Source organism: Phodopus roborovskii, unplaced genomic scaffold (genome assembly GCF_943737965.1).
Source record: "Phodopus roborovskii unplaced genomic scaffold, PHOROB, whole genome shotgun sequence".
In the NCBI taxonomy this organism is placed as follows: Eukaryota; Metazoa; Chordata; class Mammalia; order Rodentia; family Cricetidae; genus Phodopus; species Phodopus roborovskii.
In genome coordinates, this window is record NW_026126515.1 from 546,825 (window position 1) to 571,881 (window position 25,057).

Consider the following 25,057-nt stretch of genomic DNA (forward strand, 5'->3'; position numbering starts at 1 on the left):
GGGGGGGTGGTCATTCAAGAACCTGCCCATGTATTAAGGCTGGGCAAGTATGAGGAATAAGGTCTCATAAAAGAGTTGGAGACAGCCCCTGTTCCCACTGTTAGGAGTCCCGCAAGAGGGCCAAACTACACAACTATAATATATATGCAGAGTGCTTAGGTCAGTCCCATTCAGACTCCCAGGTTGTCGGTTCAGTCTATGTGAGCTCTTATGAGCCCAGGTTAGTTGATTCTGTGAGTTTTCTTGTGGTGTCCTTGACCCCTCTGGTTCCTACAATCCTTCCTCCCTATTATAAAGGATTTCCCGAGCTCCACCTAATGTTTGGCTGTGGGTCTGCGTCTGTTTCCATCAGTTGCCTCTCTGATGGCAATTAGGCTAGGCAACAATCTACGTGTATCGTAGAATAACATTAAGCATCATTACACTGACTTTTTTCCTCCAGTCATGTTTAGTTCTATCCTAGGTTTCTGGGTCATCCAGACTGTGGAACCTGGTGCTCCAGGCAGTGTCAGGGGTGGCAGTGTCAGGCTGGACCTGTCATTGGTTGGCCACTCCTTCAATTTCTAGGCCACCCTTACCCCAGCATATCTTGTAGGTAGGTCAAAGGTTATATGACTGGGTTGGTTTCGCACTCCCTCCACTTGAAGTCTTGCCTGGTCACAGGAGATGTCCAGAGCAGGCTAGATATCCACTATTGCTAGGAATTAAGATTCCTAGCTTGGGTCATCCTTGGAGATTCCCTTCAGCCAGGTTTCTTCCTTTCAGTTCTTTTCCTCTTCCATCTACTCTCCAACCCCATCCCTCCAGTTCCCATCCTCACATGCTCTCAGTCCACTCACAAAATCTCTTCTATTTCCCCTTCTCAGGGAGATCCAGGTGCCCCCATTAACCCTGTTAGGCTTGTTGCCTAACTGCTCTGGATCTGTGGATTGCAGCATGGTTATCCATTATTTTATAGCTAATATCCATCTATGAGTGAGTACATTCCTAGTTTGTCTTTCTCTGGCTGTGTTACATTACTCAGGAAGACTCTTTTCTAGTTCCATCCATTTGCATTCAAATTTCCTGGTGTTAAAAGGTTTTTTTTAATGGATTTATGAAAGTGTCATTATGAAAATATCATTTCAGGAAAACTTTTCTAATTTAATATCATAGATTTCCCAAAAGTACAAGAATTTATTCACTGAGATAATATTTATAATGGACAAGATACATGTACTAATAAAAGGGATCCAATGTTAATTTTTGTTCATCTCTACATCAAAGTAACCATGTCAACTGTAGAAGAAAGTAACTCATGAACAATATTTTGTGTAAGTCTTTAGAAAAAAAAATACTACCTTGTACTTAAAGAAATAAATAAGCATGATAATACATGATTGTAGTCCTAGCACTCTGAAGGTGGAAATAGGACCATTGCAAGCTCAAGGACTATGGGATACATTGTGGTGGTATCTTACTTGTACAAATAAAGCCTATCTGAAGGTCAGAGATTGGAGCTTGCCACTAGCTAACCATTGAGATCTGGAGGTCTGTACAGACAGACAGGAAGTGAGATAACTGGTTGGAAGCAGGAAGAAACAGGAACTTGCTCTGTTGTCTGTTGAGATGCTAAGGAGGTAAGGTGTGGCCATGGCTTACTCCTCTCTGATCTCTCAGCATTTTCCTCTATGTCTGACTCTGGGTTTTTATTACTTAAACCAATCAAAAACACCATTTACATTTTGGTGCCCAATGTGGGGCCTGAACCCACGACCCTGAGATTAAGAGTCTCATGCTTTACTGACTGAGCTAGCTTTTTGGGTGACTATCTAGGCAATGAGATGTCTCTGTCAATTTTAGAGTTTATATAGTATCCTTCTTGGGTCTTTGATGGAGTTGAAGAGAAGAGAAATAGTTATGGCTATGGTTTTCCTTAGTTATGATAAAAGATAAAGTTACATATAAAACTTTAAACTCACAAAGACCGGATATTTTAAGTTTTGCCAAATGGTAGTGGACTAAATATTGTTAACTGTACTTCTTGCTTGATAACTGTTTTGTTATATATAATTTTACTATATTAAAGTTGAAGTTTCCCTTTATAATTAAACAGAAAAGAGGAGATGAAGGGGGATATCCTTCTGTATTCTCTGAATATATGTTTCTATTATTGGTTGATGTGTAAAGCTGTTTTGGCCAATGGACAAGCAGGATGTGGCCAGGCAGGAAGTATACACGGGGCTACCAGATTAGGAGAATTCTGGGAAGAGTAAGACAGAGGGTGAGTCATGAGGGAGCTGCCTAGGGAATGAGAGGTCCAGGCATCACCAGTACTCCAAGACCATGTGGAGATACACAAAATATTAAAAGAAATGGGTTAATAATTAAGAGAGAGCTGGCCAATAAGAAGCCTGAGCCATTGGCCAAACAGTTTATTAATATAAGCCTTTGTGTGTTTATTTGGGACTGACTGGCTGTGGGACTCAGCAAGACAAAAACCTCTGCCTACAACTGGCACCCAAATGTTTGGCAAGAATTTCCAGTGAGCTTCCTAGTCTCAGTCTCATGCAGGCCACAGTGCAGAGCACAGGCTTGAACACAGCATGGAGAATTCCCATTGCAATACAGCATGATGCATGGCTGATTTAGCTTTCACTCATACAGACAAAAGTGGTTTATGGCAATGTACGACAAGCTGCTTGATGGTAGCATAGACCAGAGTTGAGGCAGTGAGCACAGCTCCCAGAGATGGTGGTAAATATACCCCCGCCAATTTGGAAAGCCTCAGTGGGTGCAGCCAGCAACCAAAACCTCCGATTTAATCTGAGCAGATTAAAGACTCATGTGGTCAGAAAAGGATAGAAATATACAGTTTCTAAAAAGACAGGTTCAGAGGAGAGAAAAGAAAAAGGATAGAGAAAGTCCTTTAAGAAGAAATAGAATAGCTGGGCATAGGGACGCACATGCTTTTAATCCCAGGACTCGAGAAGCAGAGGCAGACGGACCTCTGTGAGTTCAAGGCCAGCCTAGTCAACAGAATGAGTTCAAGGGCAACCAAAGACATACAGAGAAGCCCTGTATCAAAATATCAAAAAATAAAAATGAAAACTAGAATAATAAAAAGGCCATATCTTACCACTTTTGCATTTGAACAGACAAGAGAGCAAGTTCCTGTTTTTCCCTGTTTATCTCCTATTTCCTTCTCACTTCCTGTCTGTCTGTACAGACCTCCAGACCTCTGTGGTTAGCTAGCAAACTTCATTCTCTGACCCTGAGAAGGCTTTGTTTGTACAAGCAAGATATCACCACACTACATGCTGAATTACAGGCCAGCTTGTACTACAGAGTGAGCTCTTATAAAGGACGGGAAAAATGGAGAGAAGAAAGGGAAAAAAAAAAATGAGTCTATATTTTTCCTTTAAAATAGAAAATGTTGTCACTGCTATTACAAATATAATTGAATATTCATATATAATATGTTCTCTTTTTCCATACATAGGCCTCAAAACCCCTTGCTATATATATCATTGGCATGGAAGTAACAGCAGTGGTCATAAAACTCATTAGATAAGCCTTGCATTGCCTGAAACCCAAATAATATATCAAGAAAAGATGGCATTGCTTAAGAATTTTTTCCCCATTCATTACCTTACTATATGTCAGGCACTGACAAAGGAATGGATGAGACTAAACAAGACAAGTTGTTTGGTTGGTTGGGTGATTGGTTCATTTTGGATTTTCGAGACAGGGTTTCTCAGTGTAGCCCCAGCTGTCCTGGAACTCACTCTATAGGCCAGGCTGACCTTGAATCCATAGATCTGCCTGCCCTGAGTGCTAGAACTAAAGGCGTGCACATCCCCACCCATCTAGGGCCTGCCTCAAAAAAAAAAAAAAAAAAAATTAAAATTAAATAAATACTCTTCGTTCCTAAAAGTAAAAATAAGTAACCAGAAATGGGAGTGTCACTCAGTATTAGAGCACTTGCCTGGCATGGCAAGTCCCTAGTTCCAGCACTGAAAATACTAAGTGGAAACTATGATGCAGTAAAGCTTATTTATTTCAGCTCATAATTAGCATTATTTCTAATCTATTAATTTTTCTGATTTTATTTAAGTAAAAAATGGTTACAAAAAATGGAGACGTTTGAATATGCAAATTGATGTGTTCCTGTATCCATGAATGTTCACTTATGACTAAGAACATGGGTAAGATCATGTCATTTGAAAGGATAAGGCGAATGAGCCTCATGTTTGAAAGCACAAGTATGGAAAGGATGGCATCACATGAAGACCATCTCCACTGATGGCAAGAAAGGGCACAAATAGATCCACTTCTGCTGATGCTTGGAATCTATTGGATACCAAAGATCAAACCAGTAGTAAAAAGGCTGTCGTCTACATTAGGAAATCAGAAATACATTCTCCTTTCCTGAACATGATTTAATGAAGTCTTAGAATATCAGTATACTAGATTCTTGCTCCTTGCTTTAAGTCCATGCTGATATTTATTCTTGGCTCTGTTCCATCTCACAGCTGCTGATGGTCCAGGAGATCGTTTCATCATTGGGGAATCCCAAGCTGGTGAACAGGTGAGATTCGTAAGCCTGAAAGACACCGCAGATTTATGCTTCACAGACTTTGGGCATCCAATTCTAAGTTTCCAATATCAGCACTGTAGAAGTCTTAAAGAAGGATTAGTTAGAAGACTGTCAAAGGGATAAAAGAAAGATCCTATGCAAACCACAGCCAAAATAATAATAATAATAATAATAATAATAATAATAATAATAATAATAATAATAAAGAATTTACATGTATGTGGTATAATGAATAATTTTGTTATATCCTCCACAGGCTGACCTTAAGGCATTCTCTAGTCCTATGATTGAGTGATTCTTCTTCCAACAAATTTTGATTTTATGACTAGAACTAAATGTACCTTAATGTTTGGATGTTTAAATAAGGAAGCCAGGGTGGTTACTGTTGGCATCATCCTTCTGCACCTTAACCCGGTCTATTTTAAGTATTTATAAAGTCCATGATAAGCCAAGAAAGAAAAGAAGACATGGCAATAGTTTTTTACCAAAACTGACACCTTTTTAAAAATTATCTATTGCCATTTTATTTTCACATTGTTTCAGACAGTCTCTTTGTTTCTCACTGTTATGTGTGCACGGATAGCTAGCCTTTGAACCTCTGAGAATTCTCTTGTATTCACTTCCCATCTCACCATAGAGCACTGGGATTACAAGTACATACATACTACTGTGTTTGCTTTTTGATGGGTTCTGTGAATTCAAACTCAGGTCCTCACACTTGCACATTAAGCACTTTACCTAATGAGCCATCTCCCTTTGACTCTTTTTTTTTTTTTTTTTTACTTTATTTGATCACTTAGCACATATTTCTATTAGATATAAACATACAAAACATCGATTTTTATAGTAAAGCCAGAAAATGAGTGTTCAAGAAATATTCAACTGATCTTCAATTGAGTCTACTCAGCATTCCTTTATCCAGCATACTGACATAATTAGCAGATGCTACATTCTGGCATATAAGTTACATTAAAACATAATTTTTTCTCTTAAGGAGTCAGGAGAGGAGGCATTATAAGCAACTAAATAGTATACAGTATATTAATTATTAAACTAATGGTATCAGTCAAACACCCTGGGGTACAAAAGAAAACTGAACATTTCAAAAGTAGATTCTTAGGAGAATAACATTGGAACATTCTAGGCAGAGAGCAGTATAGGTCAAAAATCCAGAGGTGCCTGGCCTGGCAGTTTATGCCTATAATTCCAGCATGTAGGAGAATCACTGTAAGTTCAAGGTCAACCTGTACAGCATAATAAATTCCAGACCAGACAAAACTATATATATATTCTGCCTTAAAAGAACAACAACAAAGACATCAGAGACTCACAGATGGTTTTCATTAGCTACAACATAGCAGATATTAAGGGTCTCTAAACCTCTTACACTCTATTTGTTAGTTCTAACTAAACCAGACAACTAGGAGCATAAAAGGAATTATGAAACTTACATGTTTAAGGCTTGATGGTATGAAGTCAAATTAGTCCAAGGAAGCAGATTTTTCTTCAGATTACCTGTATTGTCCTTTAGAGATCCTGTGTCTTAGCTATGAATCTCTTCATTACTACCTCTAGGTCGAAAGGAGAAAAAGGAGACATTTGTACCTCAACTTGGAGAGATTCATAGCTGTGATACAAGCTCCCCAAAGGAGATGTGGACTTCAGTTAGTAAAGATGTCCTAATCACCACCAACCTGCCATAAGATCAAAGGGAATTTGCTTCTCTTCCCCTCCTACTGTCTAATCTCTTGTGGGCTAATTCCACTGGCTATACCTTATCCAGAGGCCAAAGTCATGGGAACCTTATTAAAATAATTCATAGAAGTCAACCTTCTGGGCCAGAGTAGAGCTTACAAAACAATGGTGTGTTCTGCAGAAGCAAACCACATAAATATATTTTTACCTTGGTAGAACTTAAATTCTAGAATATATAATTAATATTTCATCTAGAGTGAACTTAAGAGTTCAAAGAATATTAACTACTTTGTAATATTTTTGTGATAATATAGACTTTTTAAGGTTTTTCTTACTATACAGTCTAATACAGAACATTTAGACATGTTCTTACTATAACTTCTTTCTGATATTATTATAAAGTACGTTATACTTCTGGTAGTGGGATAATTTTCCTTAACCTTTGTCTAAGGTTTGCACATGCATGGTGTGTGTGTGTGTGTGTGGGTGGGTGGGTGGGTGGGTGTGGGTGTGTGTGTACTTGAGCATGTGTGTGCATGTTAAGAAGTACATGACATGGAACTACAGATGGCTCAGCAATAAAGAGTACTTGCTACTCTTTTTTTTTTTTTTTTTTTTTTTAGACCGAATAGATGTTTATTCAGGGAGAAATAACTTACAACCTAGACAGATGAACACCAGAAAATTCAACCCAATCCTCTCCTGTCCGAGTCACGCCAGCAAGAGCGAGTACTTGCTACTCTTACAGAGGACTCAGACTCAGTTCTCTGCATCCACAGAGGCTTACAACCAACTATATTTCTAATTCTAAGGCATTAAATGCCCTCTTCTAACCTTTGGGGACAACAGCTCTGATCATGGTGAACATACATACATACATATATGCATACATACATAATACATGCAAAGCACTCATACATGAAATCAATAAATCTAAAATATTCTTAAACAGTTTTTACTATTGTCTAAGGACTTTCTTTTAAGGATGATGTGATGCATTCTAATATTCTGCCCTAAATCAAGGCCTGTGAGCGGTGACTCTCTTGAAGCCTATTCAACCTATCAGATGGATCAGGCAGAGACATACTTTCTCCATCTGGAAGATTTCCCAGACAAGTCTATCCTGCACACATCATATGTACAAATATTTAGAAAATAAAATCAGCTTCACAAGTTGTCCTCTTATTTCTACACATGTGTAGATGGACATGCATTTGAAAAATAAGTAGATGTAATTTTAAAATTAGTAAACTTCAGACATTAAAATTTCTGTTTTGAATTTAAAAACAATGTCTAATCCAGATTATTATAAGCACTGGAATGTTTGGGATGTTTTTAAGTAGTTAAAGTCTACATTTTAAGTAGTTAAAATTCTACATTTTAGACTTTAATTAACCAATAAGTGAAACACTGTGTTTTAGAAAATTTTTCAAGTGAAATAATTAAAATGGCTTTCCTAATCACCTTGATTTGACCAAAAGTTTTACTTAATGAAGTACCACATTTGTCAAACAGAACTTCAGCAATTTACTAAAATGAAGGGTTTTCATATTTGTCATTCACAATCTCCTATGACTTTGAATTTTTTCTGACAGTCTCTCAAATAACTTTACATTGACACAATTTATATTATTTGAATGAGAAGCAATAAAGCAAATATAAATGGCAGTTCTTCAAAACAGGGCTCCAAGAAAGTACTTTGAAGTATAAATAAAGTCAGCTTAAATCAAGTTGCAGACTCTTAGTTGTGATTCAGCTCTTTATGAGCAGCTGCATTATGGATATGGCCCTGAGAAAAACTCTAATAGTTTTCAACTGGGCAGTGATGGTGCACTCCTTTAATCCTAGCACTCAGGAGTTGCTCTGTGAGTTCAAGGCCAGACTTGATCCAGAACAGCCAAGGCTGCACAGAGAATTCCTGTCTCAAAAAACAAAACAAAAAACTGTAAAACTTTCATTGTTTGTTTCTTAAAAATAAGAACTAAAATAGTTAACTAAATAGTAACTAAATAACCAACTGCCTTTTATATTTGTACTTCCAGCCAACTCAGACAGTAATGCCAGGACAAGTGATGCGGGTTACAACAGGTGCTCCAATCCCCTGCGGTGCTGATGCAGTAGTACAAGTGGAAGATACCGAACTTATCAGGGAATCAGATGATGTAAGTCACTACCAGATTCCTGTGGCAGTGTTAGAAATCATACTCAGTGTCTTCAATGTTCCTGAGATTAACGTGGGACTTGGGGAGGGGGATGTTAATGATGTTAATTTGGTTTGGGGATCTTACATAGTAATATGTAGGTTTCCAATAAATGAACTGCCTTAAAGAATAAAAATCTTGACATGGGGGACTTTTATGCTATGGTTACAGTAGAATTTGAACCATTCTTAACGTGAGAATTTTCACATGCAAACAAAGAAATGTATTCATGGTAAAAGAACAGTGATAGTAATAGTTGACATGTCTTCTTGCCATTGAAAATAATTTTTGATAAAGTATAAAGGTGTTCTTAGAATATGAATTTAATGTAAACAACTTTAACAGAGAATATCTGGGCAAGTTCTTGAACCAAATGACCTTTTAACATTGGCTTTCTGTTCAGGGAAAAGCTGTTCCATCAGATAGAAGTCTGGAAATGTTGAATTTGTGTCATTTCATTCTGCATTTGGCTCAAATAAAGGACATTTACAGGATCTGCATATTTCGTTTTCTCAATGAAATTAATAGCAATTATTAAAACCAGACTGCTGGGGCTTGCCCTAGCTATGTTTCTATTGCTGTGATAAACTCCATGCAGAAGCAGCTTTCAGAAGAAAGGGTTTATTTAAGCTTACAGATCACAATCCTTCTGCCCCAGGGCAGCACTCAAGGCAGGAACTTGGAGACAGGAACTGAAACAGAGGCCATTGAGAGTGCTGTGTGCTCATGGCTTGCTCAGCCTGCTTGCTCCACATGTACAGTGGTGGCACCACCCACAGTAAGCTGGACCCTCCTACATTAATTATTCATCAAGAAAATGCCTCACAAACTCACCTACAGGTGGAGGCATTTTTCTCAGTTGGAGTTTTCCTCTTCCCAGGACCCTAATTTAGGTCAAGTTGGCAGAAATATAAGCAGCACAGGCTGGAAATATTTCAGTAAGTAAGAGTACTTCCTGTACCCAAGTTTGATTCCCAGCACAAACATGGTGGCTCACAATTGTCAATAACTCCAGTTTCAGGGCATCCAACACCCTGCTGTGAGCATGAGCACCAGGCCCACCTGGTGCATATACATACATGTAGGCGAAGCACTCCTACACATAATTTACTTTTAAAACAGACTATTAGTCATGAGTAAAACTAGGAAAGTTACAATTTTGTAATAGTTTTCTTGAGGAATTATATTCTGAAGTAGAAATTAAAAACAATATATATTAGTTTTTCTTTCTGGTTTGTTCGTGTGGGTTTGTTTTAGGTTGTTTGTTTGTTTACAATAGGGTACCTCTGAATAGCCCTACTGTGTACAACTTCCTCTGTCTACTAAGCTGTGCTCTAACTCAAGACCTACCTGCCTCTGCCTCCTGAGTGCTGGGATTAAAGGCATGTGCCACCACCACCCAGCAAAAAATATTATATCAACTAAGTAAATAGTAAAATACAACCATGCCAAGATACTTTTCTTGGTCTGAAGATTATCTTCCCTTATGTATACAATTCAACTTTTGGCATAAAGACCACATTCTTGCTCTTGAAACTGCCCAAGCAGAGATTTATTATTAGTATCAGGGAAGCCTGCAAAGCATTGAAATCCAGAAGACACACATTCTCCAACTACAGTATCTCAATATTATTTACAGCCCATGAATGTACAATTGATGGTTACCATGAAATTACAGAAATCTACTTCCATGCTATAAGTCCTTCCCTGCAATTAGAATATAGAGGAAATATTTAGTTATTTATTGGCACCAAACCTAATTTTTCAGAGAGTTAGAAAATGGCTGTCTGCTCTTCTGTTCTGGGCCTGTCTGATGATAAAGTATCTGAGAAGCTCATTCCTATTGATCGGAAATGCTATTGGACTATTATTTGAAATTGTATGACCTGTTCTAATTATAGGGTACTGAAGAACTTGAAGTGCGAATTCTGGTGCAGGCTCGACCAGGTCAAGATATCAGGTAAGTTCAGATGTACACAATGTATAGCCTACTGTGTTTCTACATGATCATACACTCAGGAGAACATGATTATTATAAACCTGCTATGACAACTAGCCATTTTTTCTCAAGCTTTAACAAGAAACAAAATGAATTTTCTGAATTTTACATTCCATGTGCGATTTAAATGAAAATAGTAAAGATGAATAAAATTATCAAAATCAACATGAGAAAAAAATTAACTTATATGTACATATACCCACAGTTAACTCTACCTCTAGCTGATCCAAAATTACTCAGTCCCAACCCCTAGATTGTCCAGAAATTGGAATAGAGCTGATTGGGTATTTATACAAGCAGTTAATAGTAACACCCTCCTCAGCCACCCTTAATAATATAGTAATTTGCTGTTCCTGGCATGTAAAGATTAGGCTTTTCTCCTACAATAAATATTATGAATAGTTTGAACTATTTTTGTAACACTAGAAAATGTTTACTCAAATTCCATCAAGACATATTTTCCTGTAGCATCCCTTTGTAGCAAAGTTATGCTTCTCCAGGCTTTATGGCAGGAGGCTAAGGTGCATATACCAAGGAAAGTGGTCTCAGATCTGGACCAACCTAAGATGTCTATGTGGAAATCACTCTAACTAACCTTATTAACATCATTCTTCTTATCACAGAGCTAACCAGCTGTGAACCAGTTAATGCCGCTAGATATTTTCATGCAAAGTTTTGCCTTGTTATCAAAGATAGTTTGAAATTGGCAATTTTAGCTGTAATACAATAAAAAGAAAAATATAATGTAACTTTCAGATGTAACATATTATTGTTTAGCTATCATAATTCCTATTCTGTCTTCAGTAGTGTGATATAACTTTTAAAACTTAAAAATTTTAGAATCTCTTCATTATTGGGCTCCTGACTCATTTCTGAACTTGTTTTTCCCAATTGTCTCTTTTCTCTGATACTAAAGTTTCCCCCCTGAGTTGAGAAAATGTTCATCTTAGCCATAATGCTTATGGTTCTGTTTTGACTTTCAGACCCATCGGCCATGACATTAAAAGAGGGGAGTGCGTTTTGGCCAAAGGAACCCATATGGGACCTTCAGAGATTGGTCTCCTTGCAACTGTGGGTGTCACAGAAGTTGAAGTTAATAAATTTCCAGTGGTTGCTGTCATGTCAACAGGGAATGAGGTAAAAATAAATAAATAAATAAACAAACAAATAAATAAATAAAGACTTCCCATTCTTATAAATAAACAAAAGTTAGCTGCAAGCTGTAAATAGCAAACTGTTTAGTATTTAGTCTGTGGAAACATGATTTGTGTATATTGTTATCAAATGATGGCCCACCGATCCTAGGAAGTAAGTGAATGAAACAGGTATCATGGCTAGCCTGTCTTCTTAAAGTTCTGTGTGAATTTTAATCATCAGAGGAGTTTGATAATCCTTTTTTGATTTTGTTTGGTTTGAGGGTTTGTTTGGGTCTCAAGTGAAGCATCTCTAGTGGTATGCTATTCAAAATGGATCAGCATGTCATGTCAGGCCTTGCTTGAAAAGGAGATAATCAATCTTTTGCTGTGAACTCTTGAAAGCTATCCTGACTGGTGCCTTGCCTGGGTTGCAAAAATGTCCAGGAGCTATATAGTCATGTCAGGAATGTGAAAGGATGAATCTTCTAGAAACTCAATTACAGAATCAAATCCTCAAATCCTACCAAGAGTTTTAGCAGCTTCTTTCAACTAATAACAGTTTTTTGGGAGAACTTTGTTCTGAAAGTAAATGTTTATTAGTATTATTTTTAATTAATTGAACTCTTCAGAAAAGGTAGCTCTATGATCTGTATGCTTCTTTTACTCAAAGCAAAAGAACAGAATTGGATTTTTTTTATTCTGCTAATGGGAAGCAAAGTCTATACACAATTGCACCAATCATCCCTAAAAACTATCACTGACCTGAAACTGTTCTTTTCATTTTGATAGGACAGTGATATTATTGTTTTAATAACCTTGTGTCTAACTGGCACCATATTGAGCAACAGAGTGATGTTTGCTTTTAATTTTATAATCTCTGTGTTACTGTTGCCCCCACCCATATTCAAAATTAGCTACTTAGAACTTTGTATTTTAGTTCAACAAATGTTTTCTATGTATCAAGCATTATAAAAGAAATTAGTGGTAAAAGAACGAAATAAAACATAATATCTCTTCTGAAGGCTTGAGATCCTTAGGTGTTAGAATACAATAACAACTACAAAAAAATTATTTTCAGTGACTGAAGGAAGTTGCACTTATCTGTTAATGTGACAAAGCTGTCATTTGTCCAGTCACAATGCAAGCTCCCCTTAAACATTAGTTCTGATTTTCATTGATATGTATGGCTGATACATGCCCATACATCTCTTTTAAATTAACTTTTTAAGTTACTATTCAAAGTACTAAGTTTCATTATGACATTTCTATAGTGTGCCATTGTATTTTATTTTCTTGTACACCTCTTCACCACTGTCCTTCCCTGTGTAGTTTGCCTCTCTTTTCCTCATTCTCCTCTTCTGTCTTCTGCTTTCGTATCAAATATATTTCATTTCCTTAACCCTACTTAAGACCTTTTCCTCCCTTCTCATGGTCCTCATTCTACAACATGTGCATGTGTGTGCATATGTACATACAAATATTCACCACATATGAGATAAATATTCAGTATGTTTCTTTCTCAACTTGGATTTTGTTTTACCTTACATAATATTCCCTGTTCCATACACTTTACTACAAATATCAGGATTGCTTTTTTAATAAACATATTTTTCCTTTAAAAAAAATCAGGAGGGTAGATCAGTCAATACTGAAATGACATGAGTTTGTTTTTCACCACTGTACCCAAACCAGAAAGGGGAACACAGTATCATATATATGGAACAGACTTTTCTTCCTTGCTTACTCTAAGAGTTCAGTAACCACACCTTAAATGCAACTTCTTGTTCCCTAGCCTTGAGAGTTAGGAGTATCCACACCTCAGACCAGTTCTGTTGTTATTTAGGATAAGATAGCCAAACACCCTACAGTAGCCATACCTTTGGCCTTTAGGTCTTATGACTTGCTGAGGTCAGTTTTGAACTCTGTCCTTGTGCCAAGATGGCGGGCTGCCATCTTTATGGACACTGATAAATTTCCCCTTCTTAATATAATTAAAAAATACCTGTGCTTCTGCTACAAGGCAGATGGCTGTTTTTATCTTAGGTTGTCTTCTTCCACCTTCTAGACTTTACCCATCCATGACTTTCAACCTCTGTAATAAAGAACATTAGGGGATAGCGCATAGCTCAGTGCCACTCACCTCTGAATCAACTTTACATCAAGAGTTTATAATCAAGCTTGATAATGCATATGCATTTGTGGCTACAGCATCTCCTGCAAAAGGAAAAGATAAGTCAAGATAAAATGGCCTCTTAAAATAGATCTGGTATGTCCTGAGTTGCTTTAACTATACCAAAATCTAAATCTGCCTATTCAATTACATTCAATCTAATGATTCCTAAGCATCATGTCTAATTCCTAACAGAGTGAGCTCTGACTTTTTTATTCATGAAGTTATATAGTATAGCAAAGGTTTTAAACTTTAATGACTCCAGTATGATTATTAACAATTGATACATAATTGACTAAATTACAATTTTCATAATTTCAATTCAATCAAAGGACAAAAAAAATGTTCTCATGGTGAATGAAATATGAATAACTCCACAATTCTGAACCTTTTTTTCCCTCTAAAGTCCAATGCACTGCTGCTTATAAATTCCAAAGATAAGTTTGAGATACCACAGTCCTTGGGTACTAAATATTAACTGCAAACTTTTGTCCATTGTCTGCTCAAATACTGAAAAGGGGCTTTTGCTACACATCATGTCCATAATAGCTTTCAGTTGTCCCAAGATGTGGTGTAGCTAACTGTTAAAGGTTCAATCCTTGGCAGGATCCCAGGATGAAAACTCATGGGTCTGGGAAATCAATGCAGCAGGCTTGTTGAGAAATTGGAAATCTGGAACCAAATTAAAAATTTCTAATCTCCTTTCCTTCTGAAAATCTCAAACCAATTGTTTTCTTTCCTTCTCGGACTGTAGAGTTGATGATATCAGGGGTATAGGAACACAGGTTCAGCAGGTCTCACTCAAATTGGCTTGGGCAGGTTCCCGAAGTCTCAGGTCCAGTTTTCCTCTGCTCCACGCATCTCACCAACTGGTCTGGCAGCCACCAGTCATCATTTTCTTCCTTCAAGAAAACACAAACATGCCCTTGACCCCATATAGGACAGGATCAGTCCCTTTCCATAGTCTAGTGCACGGATCTTTCCATTTGACTTGAGCAAAAGTCGGTCAAGTTCCATCATGCCAGAATCGAGCATCATGGCAGATTGCTCACAGGCATCCACATTTAAAAAATTTAAGATGAAGTGTGCATGTTTTGTCCATGTACCACATTTTCTTTATCCATTGATAGACATATAGGCCATCTATATGTCTATGGTGTGCTGACTTAGTCCTTCTGGTAAAGTGGTAGAGCTGGTTCACACAGTTCTATTTTCAGATTTTTTGAAACTGATTTCCCTGATGGCTTCACCAGTTACCATCCAAGAAACAATGAATAGAGTTTGTTCTTTCCCTAATCCCTTCCAGAAGTTGTTGACATTTGTTTTCTTGATGGTTCCATTCAGACTTGGGTGAAATTGAATCTCATAACCATTAAAATTTGCATTTCCCTGTATATACTTCTTGAATCTAATGTGATACCATATGGATACTTTCAAACAGAGACAAGCAAGGCAGTTGCTTTAGGTTTCCTAAAGAATGTCATACAAGGGACTGGAGAGATTGCCATCATTAGACCCAGATTTATTTCCCAAGAGCTACACAGTAGCTGACATCTGTTTATAATCCAAGTTCCAGGAGATCCAATGCCCTCCTCCTGCCTCCATGAGTAGTGCATTGCATGCACATGGCTCACAGATGTACATATACCCACACATATAAAGTAAAAAATAAATTTAAGAATGTCACACAAAATATCTGCATAGCTATTTAAAACCTGCCCAGTATTTTATTAAGCTATAACCTTATTAAGGATGAGGGAATTATGACAAAATTAAAGAAGTAGAATTATTAACTGTGTCAGATCTGTGTGTGTGTGTGTGTGTGTGTGTGTGTGTGTGTGTGCTATACACAGATTCCACAGCTGAGAGGTATTGCTAACTGATAGACATTTTTCTTGCATGTATGAATCCCATGGACATCCAGACCATGTGTGGAGGCAGAGGCAGGAGAACTGGCACAACCTTGAGGCTGGCCAGCTTTATGAAGTGAGTTTCAGGACAGCCAGCAAGAATCTCTCTTAAATTTAATAATAAATTGTAGAAAAAAAAAGCATGAACCAGTTTTCTTAGAAATATATTGATCAAGAAACAGTATCAAACAGGGTACCATCAGACATTGATAGCTTTCTTAATTGGGAGAATAGCTCTTAGCAATCCCAGTAACCTTATATAGCGACCCTGTTTATTCTGCAAGTGACAGCTCAAGTATAAGAAAATAAGACTCATACTGAGAAATACAGAAGCCACCCTTGCCTAGAAACTTCATGTTCTGTGTAGGAATCAGTATATACCTATAAAGTAAATAATCTAGTACATATGTCACCATACAGAGGAACCTGAAGTTAAGACTTCCCACTAGGTATGTATGGTACTTTCCAGTCTACATGCATGGTACCAGAAATCACTTTTCCTGGGAGGAGTGAGACTACCCTGGGCTGCATGAGACCCTATATCAAAAACAAAGAGCAACAGAAGAAATGTTGCCTGGTAACAAGCTGACATTTAATCTTTAACAAATATCCATGGGAACAGTACTAGAGAATGCACTGTCTGTAGAAAATGTGAAAATACTAATAAAATGAACTGATGTCAGTTTGCTTTTTTTTTTTTTTGGTTTTGGTGACAGGGAGCCTGTCCTGGAACTAGTTTGCTTTTTATTAATCACCATGAAGGCCATTTTAAATGATGTCAATAATAAAACAGCCTTTTGGTGAGTAGAATATATGTTCAACATACATTATATACCTGTCAGAAAACATTGAAATAAAATTTAAAATACCTCATTCCACTGCCTTGTACCACTCCAAACCCCATCCCTATGCTACTAGTGCCAGGCAGTATTCTGATACAGCAGGTCTGTGATAGGCAAGAAAGATAAACTCCATATTCATACACAGTTGAGATTTTAACTGTAAGTAGTCAATAAGCAAATAGTATAATGGCACAAATAGAAATAGAGGATAAAAATGATAAATAGTGGGTAAAAATGGCCATAGACACTACTGTCTGTTGAAACTTATCCAACACCAGCTTTTTATTTGCAATTATTGTGAAAGCCTGGGAAGTAAATACCTCAGGCTCTCTTGCAAGCTGCTGTCTAGATACTAGCTTTTTGGATTTTTGAAATAGAGTCTCACTGTGTAGTTCATACTGGTCTCAAATTCATAGCCCTCCTGCCTCAGTCTCCTGAGTACAGGGATTTCATGCATGTGCCACACTAAGCCTCTACTATGTTTTGCTAATTGAGTACATTCACATGGCCATAGAAGGTAGAAAGAAGGTGAAAGCAGAAGCAGAAGGCCAATCTTAGCCTATCTCTTTCCAACAGCCTAGAACACAAAGGCAGCTTTCTGCAGTCACTGGTCTTCAGTAACACCATTTACTCTGTTTATGCCTCCAAGTTCTGCAGCACATTTATAACCAGTCCCTTGTATTTAAAATTCTTCTCCCACATCCTTTACTTTAAATACCTAAATGAGTTTTATTTTGTCTGGACCTGATTGGTAAAGTTATAGATAGGGTGATTGGGGTTGACTGCTGAAGTGAAATTTGGTATCTGTAATACATGCCATGTGAGGGAGGTTTATTCTAGACACATGAACAACAGAATGAAGTCCCCGAGGTAGGGTACATATTTATCATATCTGAGGAATAGCAAGGTCCATGTGTCAGTAAGAAAAGTATAAAAGAAAAACTGAGGTTGAAGAGGTGACAGAACCTATACCATTTTAATCTCAATGCCCAACTTAGAACAGTAGAAAAATAGCATGGAACATAGTGAATAGAACGAATTTTAAGGTGTTAACTGTATTCTGTTACATGGTATAGCCTGAGGAAGGGACAAGGAATAAAGGTAGGCTATGAGATGACCTGAGAAATTTCCATTGCATTGGAGATATGGTAAGACATACCAGACTCACAATATATTTTGAAGATAAACCTGGCATATCTTGATTAAGTAATTTAAAGTGGAATATCAGAAAATGTAGGGAGTCAAGATGAGCTCTAACTTTTTACCTAAGCAAGCCTAAGGATAGCTTTTACCCCACTAAGGCTAGGCAGTAGAAATGAGGACTTCAGTTTTGAACATGTTATAAGGTATCTATTAGAAATCACACTAGAAATGTGCTATTAGATATTTGAGATGAAGATAAATATTGAAAGTTACCAGCATAACTATAGTATTCAAGGTCATAAAATTAGAAAGCAGGAGTCCAGGAGATGGGGTGCCACTTTCACACTCAAGGCACCTGATCCCCATCCCTTCCCAGCCTTTGTTTCCCAGTTTTATCTTCTGATTTGGGCTCTTAATGATAACCATTTCTCTACACATAAATAGATCAAGCCTCCCTCTTCAACTTCATTTGGCTATTTCCACCTTTGCCTTCCTAATCAAAAATGCCTCCTCCTACCTTGCCTCTCCTGACAGTGCTGTCACTATTCCATGAAACCACTTTTTACTCATGTCATCAGTGGTTTTTTAACTTAAAGAAAAAAACTGTAGTGAAACATTCAAATACAATTCAATATCTTAAGCATTTTAAACAATATTAAATATAAATATATTTTTTCACTTGTGGTTTTGTTGTTGTTGTTGTTGTTGTTTAGGTGTTTCTGTTTTGTTTTTGAAACTGGGTCTCACTATGTAGCCCTAGGTGGCCTGGAACTCAATATATAGATTAGGCTGGCCTTGAACTCATAGAGATCTGCCTCTCCCCCAAGTGCTCTAATTAAAGTTGTAAACCACCACACCTAACTACTCACATTTTTATTGTCAGAAGTGGTTTTTCCTTGTACAATATATTTTGATCATATTCTTTACCCTCACCCAGCTCCTCCCAGATCCCTTCCTGTGGTGATATTTTGTTTATGATATAACAAATAAAGCTTGACTGAATATCAGAGTTCAAAGATAGACACACTAGTTAGTTGTATAGGCCAGGCAGTGGTGGCACACACCTCTATCTCCCAGCACTTGGGAGATAGAGGTAGATGGATCTCTGAGAGTTTAAGGCCACCCTGGGCTACACAAGATTGAATCTGTCTAAAAGAGAAACAGAGCTCTTACGAAGGTGATCACACACCTTTAATTCCAGAACTAGGGAGGAGGAGACGAGACAGGTGCAGTCTGAGGATTCATAGAGACAGATGCAGTCTGAGGAGCAGTGCAGTTTGAAGCAGTCAGTCTGAGGAACAGTCTGAGGACAGGGTCACCCCCTTTGGTCTAAGCATTGGTAGAGGTGAGAACTCTAGTGGTTGGCCGCTGTGCTTCTCTGATCCTTCAGCTTTCACCCCCTGATAGCTGACTCCGTGTTTTTATTAAGACCAAAGAGAACTTATGCTGCACCTCCCTGTCATTCTACTCACCCAACTCTGTAGTCTCTCCCTTTCCCATTCTCTATTGTTCTCCAAAAAAAGAAAAGAAAGAAAGAAAAAGAAAGAAACGAAAGAGGAAAAAAAGTGTTTTTATTTTCTTACTGAAGCTAGAACTCAACCAGCACTGGGATTATAAATTTTGCTGAGGAGACTTGTTTGTTTGTTTAATGTGGGTACTAGGGATCCTCTCAGGCACTTTACCAAGTAGCTATCTCAATTTTAAACTCCTTAAATTATGTTTAAAAGCTGTAAATGTTTCTCTTTATTATCCTGTCTTATAACCAAGTAGGCAAGAGAGTTAGCTTAACTTGTATTTTTCAGAGCAATAAGTGAAAGCTAATTTAATAAAAATACATATTCTATTAAAGTTTATAATCTGACTCTATGTGTGTGAAATCTGTTCTGGATGATGTGAATAGACTGTGTCTGTGTGTAGTGTGTGTGGTTGTGTGTGTGTGTGAAATCTGTTGATCTGGATGATGTGGATAGTCTAGAGTATGCATATATTCATCAAATTAGAGTTTAAGCCACTAATAGATTATCTAGAAAATGGAGAAAGAAAAATGAAGGTGTATAAAAGAGGTGCTGCTTGCAAGAAAGATGAAAATAGTTACTGACCACTACAAAAAGTGATAGCCTTCCCCTTACACATAAGTCTTACATGCAGGCAAAATCATTTCAGTGTATGAGAAAGTGAGTCTTAGGTGCATGATGAAAATCATTAAGGCCATAGTATTAAATCTCTGAAGAACAGAATTAGAGGGAGGTCTCTAATGATAAACTAAGTGGGTTTGTCATTTAGACAAATTAAGACAGAGATTCTCTTCATGAGAATTTAACAAAAGAACTTTTTCCTTTCTTTCAAGATTTCCTCTTGAAATTTTACATAACAATGAAAATGCTAATCATTGAATATCTAAAATTGTTCCCTCCTTTGTTCTTAAAGTATTTTTGTGTGAATATTATAGTCATGTTAAAAGTACTCCAAGTACTACATTTGTTCATGATGAAAGAATGACTTTTATAAAGGTAAATACAAGACCAAACAAGGTAGACTTGCATAAACATGTAAGTTCATGATTTGATGAATGCATGAATTCATCATCTAAACATAAAAATTGAACTCTCAATATTGGACTCCAAAATTTAACAGTCAGAATGGATAAAGAAGAAATCTCCCTCCAGTCCAGTTCCTCATGTAAAATAAATGGTTTATAAATCGATTTTAAAAATCTTAGAGACATGAATGTCTCTGGTAGATAAGATGACTATTAGTATCAAATAAATACCCTAGCAGCTCTTCACCAAGGGAAAAGTTTGGTACATATTTGACCAAATAACCAAAATGCCCCCAAGAACCTCATATGATGATTTAAAAAAAAAAAAAATAACTAACTTTGAGAGCTCAACCAATAAATATCATAACTCCAAGTAAATGAACTGATCATCATAGGGAAATCCTCTATATTAGTTACTTTTCTACTGCTGTAATAAAATACCATGACCAAAAGGAATTTGAGGAAGAAAGGGTTTATTTTAGCCTATAGTATTTTGTAGTCATAAGTCTATGTTCATACTGTAAACAGGTATGGTGTGAATTAGCCCCTAGGAGTAATAATATGAGAACCAAAGGAAAGTAGATACTCTTATCATGAGGAAGGAAAATTACATTTATTGAAGCATTAATAATATAATATAATGTATTAATATTATCAGTAATGCTATGTGGAATGATGTAATATAGTATTGGTAATATATTAATACTGATGATATGTAATCAATAATATAATTGCATTTATGTGCATAAACTGTTACTTGAATTCTGACAAGTACATTACAAAGTGGCTGTAATGAAGTCATTTTATAAATGAGAAAATTTGAATAATTTGCATTTAATCTGAATCCAAAGGTATTCCTACTATACTAAGCTGACACATTATTGAAACATCCTAATATAAAGCAAGTTTTGTTCATAGACACCATTACTGGTAGATATTAACTCAGAGAAATGAAATTGTGGATGGGTATAGCATAAGTATTTCTTGTTTAACTTTGTGTCTCAAACACAAAATATTTGTACCTTTAAGAAGTTTTTCTTTAAGGCTGTTGATTACACTTCAGAAAACAATACCAGAAAGCTTAGAAGAGAAAAGGCAAATGGTTGTTCTCTTCAGGCTTGAAAATATCAGATGTTCTCATTGTCAGATAAACTGGGAGAGGGTTGGAGAGATAGCTCAGTGGCTAAAGCTCCTGAGGACTCAGGTTTAACTCCCAGCATCCACATAGCAGCTCACAAATACCTGTAAGTCCAATTCTATGGAATCCAGTGCTCTCTTCTGGACCAAGTACACAAATGGAGCATAGACATGCATGTAGACAAAAACACCCATACACGTAAAAAAGTTTTATAATAAATCACTATCTAGGAAAGCCCAGTTTCTCCTTGACATTATTGCCAAATTATAGGTAAAAAGCTAGTATGAAATTGGACTCACTGTTCAGCTACCATTCTCCTTTACTTACAATATTTATTCAAATTTCCTTTGAGCATGTAACTTCTACATGCCAGGTACTGTCATAGATGCCCAAATGCTAAACTTATTCACATCTAATTTCTTCCATTAGAATAGGCAGCATTACCTATTAGAATAGGCAGCATTACCTAAGAAAATAATTAGTGATGGTTTTTTGACTTTGTAGCTGCTAAATCCTGAAGATGACCTCTTGCCAGGAAAGATTCGAGACAGCAATCGGTCAACACTTCTAGCAACAATTCAGGAACATGGTTACCCCACAATCAACCTGGGAATTGTGGGAGACAAGTAAGTATAGTATTTAAAAAAAAAAAAAGTTGTTTATTCTGAGATATGAAAATTTAGATTACTGGAGTAGATGGAGTTGGTGCTAAAGAGACAGATTAAACTATGTGATTTTTGTCAGTCACATTCTTTAGAAGCCTAAGGATTATAGAGGTGCATATGAACTTTAGGAATAAAGACTTTCTTGGAATGGGTATTAGGAAAAGGAAAAATATTTTATTTTGATGTGGTGTGTTAAATTGAGATATGTTTTTCATGTAATTGGCTTTATCCAAGTAGAAATAAAGGTGATGATGTCATTGCTTTTTACACTTTTATTTCAAGAAAGATGTTGGAAACACAGGTGAGAGGCCTAGGAGAGACTGTCAAAACTAGTATTACCTGATTGACATTTAAGCACAGTTGTTTCCTGTGGGTTTGTACATTAATTTTGTATCCTTGTGTAACCCATATTTCTTCCAGCTTCACCTAAGTAATTGCAAAGGAGGTGCATTGACTATACCTGCCAATCTTTAAGAATACATTGCCCGAACCTACCAAGTTGGTGCAGATCTTCAGTAAATGTTTTCTGATGGTTTCCAGTGGTGTGTCTCATCATTAAAAAAAGAAAAGAAAAAGTCTCTTTTTTGGACATCCCACTACTAAGCAACACTACTTCTTAACCCTTTTCACAAGGCACAAATTCCTGTTCTCAAGAAGTGTCACTGCTTTAATAATTAAACATTAACCTGGTAAAGATAAAACCCACTGGAATGATGGATACCACGTATCTGTCATCCATAGTATCACTGTCTCCTTTATCACTCACTGCCTGATCACTGAAGAAAGCTCATCACACAATGATCCTTTCTTTAAGATGAGAGCTTTTGAAGAGGCTCTGCTCTATCATTTTACAAGGTGTTCTAGGAGGTCTGCTACCAACCCGTCCCAAGATAAGCACAGTCCAAACCTTAAACATCAATTGTATGGGAACTTTTTAAAGTTCTTTCTGAGAGAGAGAGAGAGAGAGAGAGAGAGAGAGAGAGAGAGAGAGAGAGAGAGAGAGAGAGAGAGAAGAGAGCCCATACACTATGTAGCACAAACTTCCCATTCCTGTAGGTCAGCATCCCAAGTGTCTGGGCCACAGCAATTAGCTTTGGGTCTTTTGGCTTTGGTTTGGTCTTATTTTTTATTTTTTAAGGTACTTAGTTACTTGGTAACATTATCTCTTACTATAAAAGCTAAAACACCTTTAAAAGGCTCTTATGTTGGTGTACTAATAAAAATAACTTTTTAAAAAGCAGGTTGTGGAAAAGGAATGAATTGTCCCCTGTTAGGCGATTTACAGGCTCCTGGCTGATAAGATCCTGAAGTGGGAGAGCAATTAGGAAAGATAACATCAAAGCCATGACAGGGCCCTCAAGGGACACAGATTTTTCATTCCTTCAGATCCCAAGAACAAAGAGAATTTTCTGGGTGGGAGGATAAATCTAGTCTACGTGCCAGAAGTCACAAGGCACTGAAAGTGAAGTTATAATTTGAGTTTGTTCCCCATGCAAGGAGGGAGACTACAACAAAAGCACAGCATAACACCAAGAGAGCTGTGGAAAGAGGGGACTGAGATGGGAGAGGGGAGGCAGGGACAGGGTCTGTGACCTAACACTTAATTGTGCAAAATCCTTACTAAATTTGTGATAGGTATTTCCTGGTAATATAATGTTGACTTGAATTTAACCTCAAAGCATGTATTGAAAACAACAAGAATAACAAACTATAAAGCCAGTATAGACAATTCAGAGAAATGTGCCACTTCCTAGTGTATGTCCTTCTATTTGGTGGCAATACCTTATGTAAAACTGAGAACAGGGTTGTTGTTTGAGTGTTGCTAATATAGACTTTTTCAGTTTTAGAGTGCTATATTTAAAAAAAAAAAAAAAGCCCAGAATGAATGGTTTAGAACTCAGAGGTAGAATGTGGGAGGAAAGAATTTACAGTTATTCTAATGGAAATCTGCACTGGGAATTTAGCAAGGGAAACAAGGTACTTAGTGTACAGCTATTGATATTCTGTGTAGGTTGACTCTTCATTCCTTTTGCTATGTATTCCCTTTTCTAATGAAAGCAAATATTGTTATGCAGAAGCCTCTGAGAGAAACTCAGCAAGGAAACAAGTAGACATGGGAGGAACCCTGGGTGAGAAGCAGCTCAGGGATGCTTTCAAGCACAGAACCATGCTAAGCTATATGGATAAGGGTAGAAAGTAATCCTTATATTCTTGTCATTAAAAAAAAGTGTGATTTTTACATTCTGTATGATTATACTTTTCAGCTCTTGTTATTTTTAGATTTTTACAACCAATATAAACTAGAAGAATAAGTTGTTGTAACTGTTTAAATTGAATTGAGCTAAAGTTTGACAGTTAGTTAGTTAGTTAGTTAGTTAGTTAGTTAGTTAGTTAGTTAGTTAGTTTATATCTGTATGGGTGTTTAGCTTCCATGTATGTCTGCACAGCATGTGTGCCTAGTGCTGTGGAAGCCAAGGGCATCAGACCCTAGGACTGGAATTAAAGACAGGTTGTGAGCTGGTATGCGGGTGCTAGGAACCAGACTGGAATCCTCTGGAAGAGCAGCCAGTGCTCTTAATTGTGAAACCATTTCTTCAGCCTATAAAGTTTGCCTTTGTTTTGTGTACCTTTTGTTTAAAAAAAAACATATGGTGAGTTGTTAATAAGTGAGAATTATAAGAAGACAACTTCAAATACCTGAGAGTTAATTTTATTTCTGAATGATCATTTAGAAATAATAAGTTTATATTAAAATGTATTTCCTACTGGGCAGTGGTGGCGCACACCTTTAATCCCAGCACTCAGGAGACAAAGGCAGGCAGACCTCTGTGAGTTCAGGGCCAGCCTGGTGTATGAGAGCTAGTTCCAGGACAGCCTCCAAAGCAATACTGAGAAACTCTGTCTCAAAAAATAAATAAATAAAATATATTTTCTATATTTTTTTCACATAGTATAGGATACAATACATTGGAGTTTTTAAGGTTTTGTTTTGTTCTTTAAAAAGTCTAATATTGAGACCCAGAGATGTTAAATAATTTAT

At 36.9% G+C, this 25,057-nt stretch overlaps 1 protein-coding gene across 12 annotated transcripts in view; it reads left to right on the forward strand.

Annotated features, from left to right (window-relative positions):
- The window catches only part of Gphn (gephyrin), a 360,226-nt gene that overhangs the window by 305,215 nt on the left and 29,954 nt on the right, over positions 1-25,057 (forward strand). For all 12 annotated transcript variants that reach the window (XM_051196174.1, XM_051196176.1, XM_051196182.1 and 9 more), the window contains 5 exons: positions 4,515-4,570; positions 8,317-8,436; positions 10,377-10,435; positions 11,458-11,611; positions 21,857-21,978. In XM_051196174.1, coding sequence (XP_051052131.1) covers positions 4,515-4,570; positions 8,317-8,436; positions 10,377-10,435; positions 11,458-11,611; positions 21,857-21,978 — 511 coding nt within the window. The remainder of the gene's footprint in view (positions 1-4,514; positions 4,571-8,316; positions 8,437-10,376; positions 10,436-11,457; positions 11,612-21,856; positions 21,979-25,057) is intronic.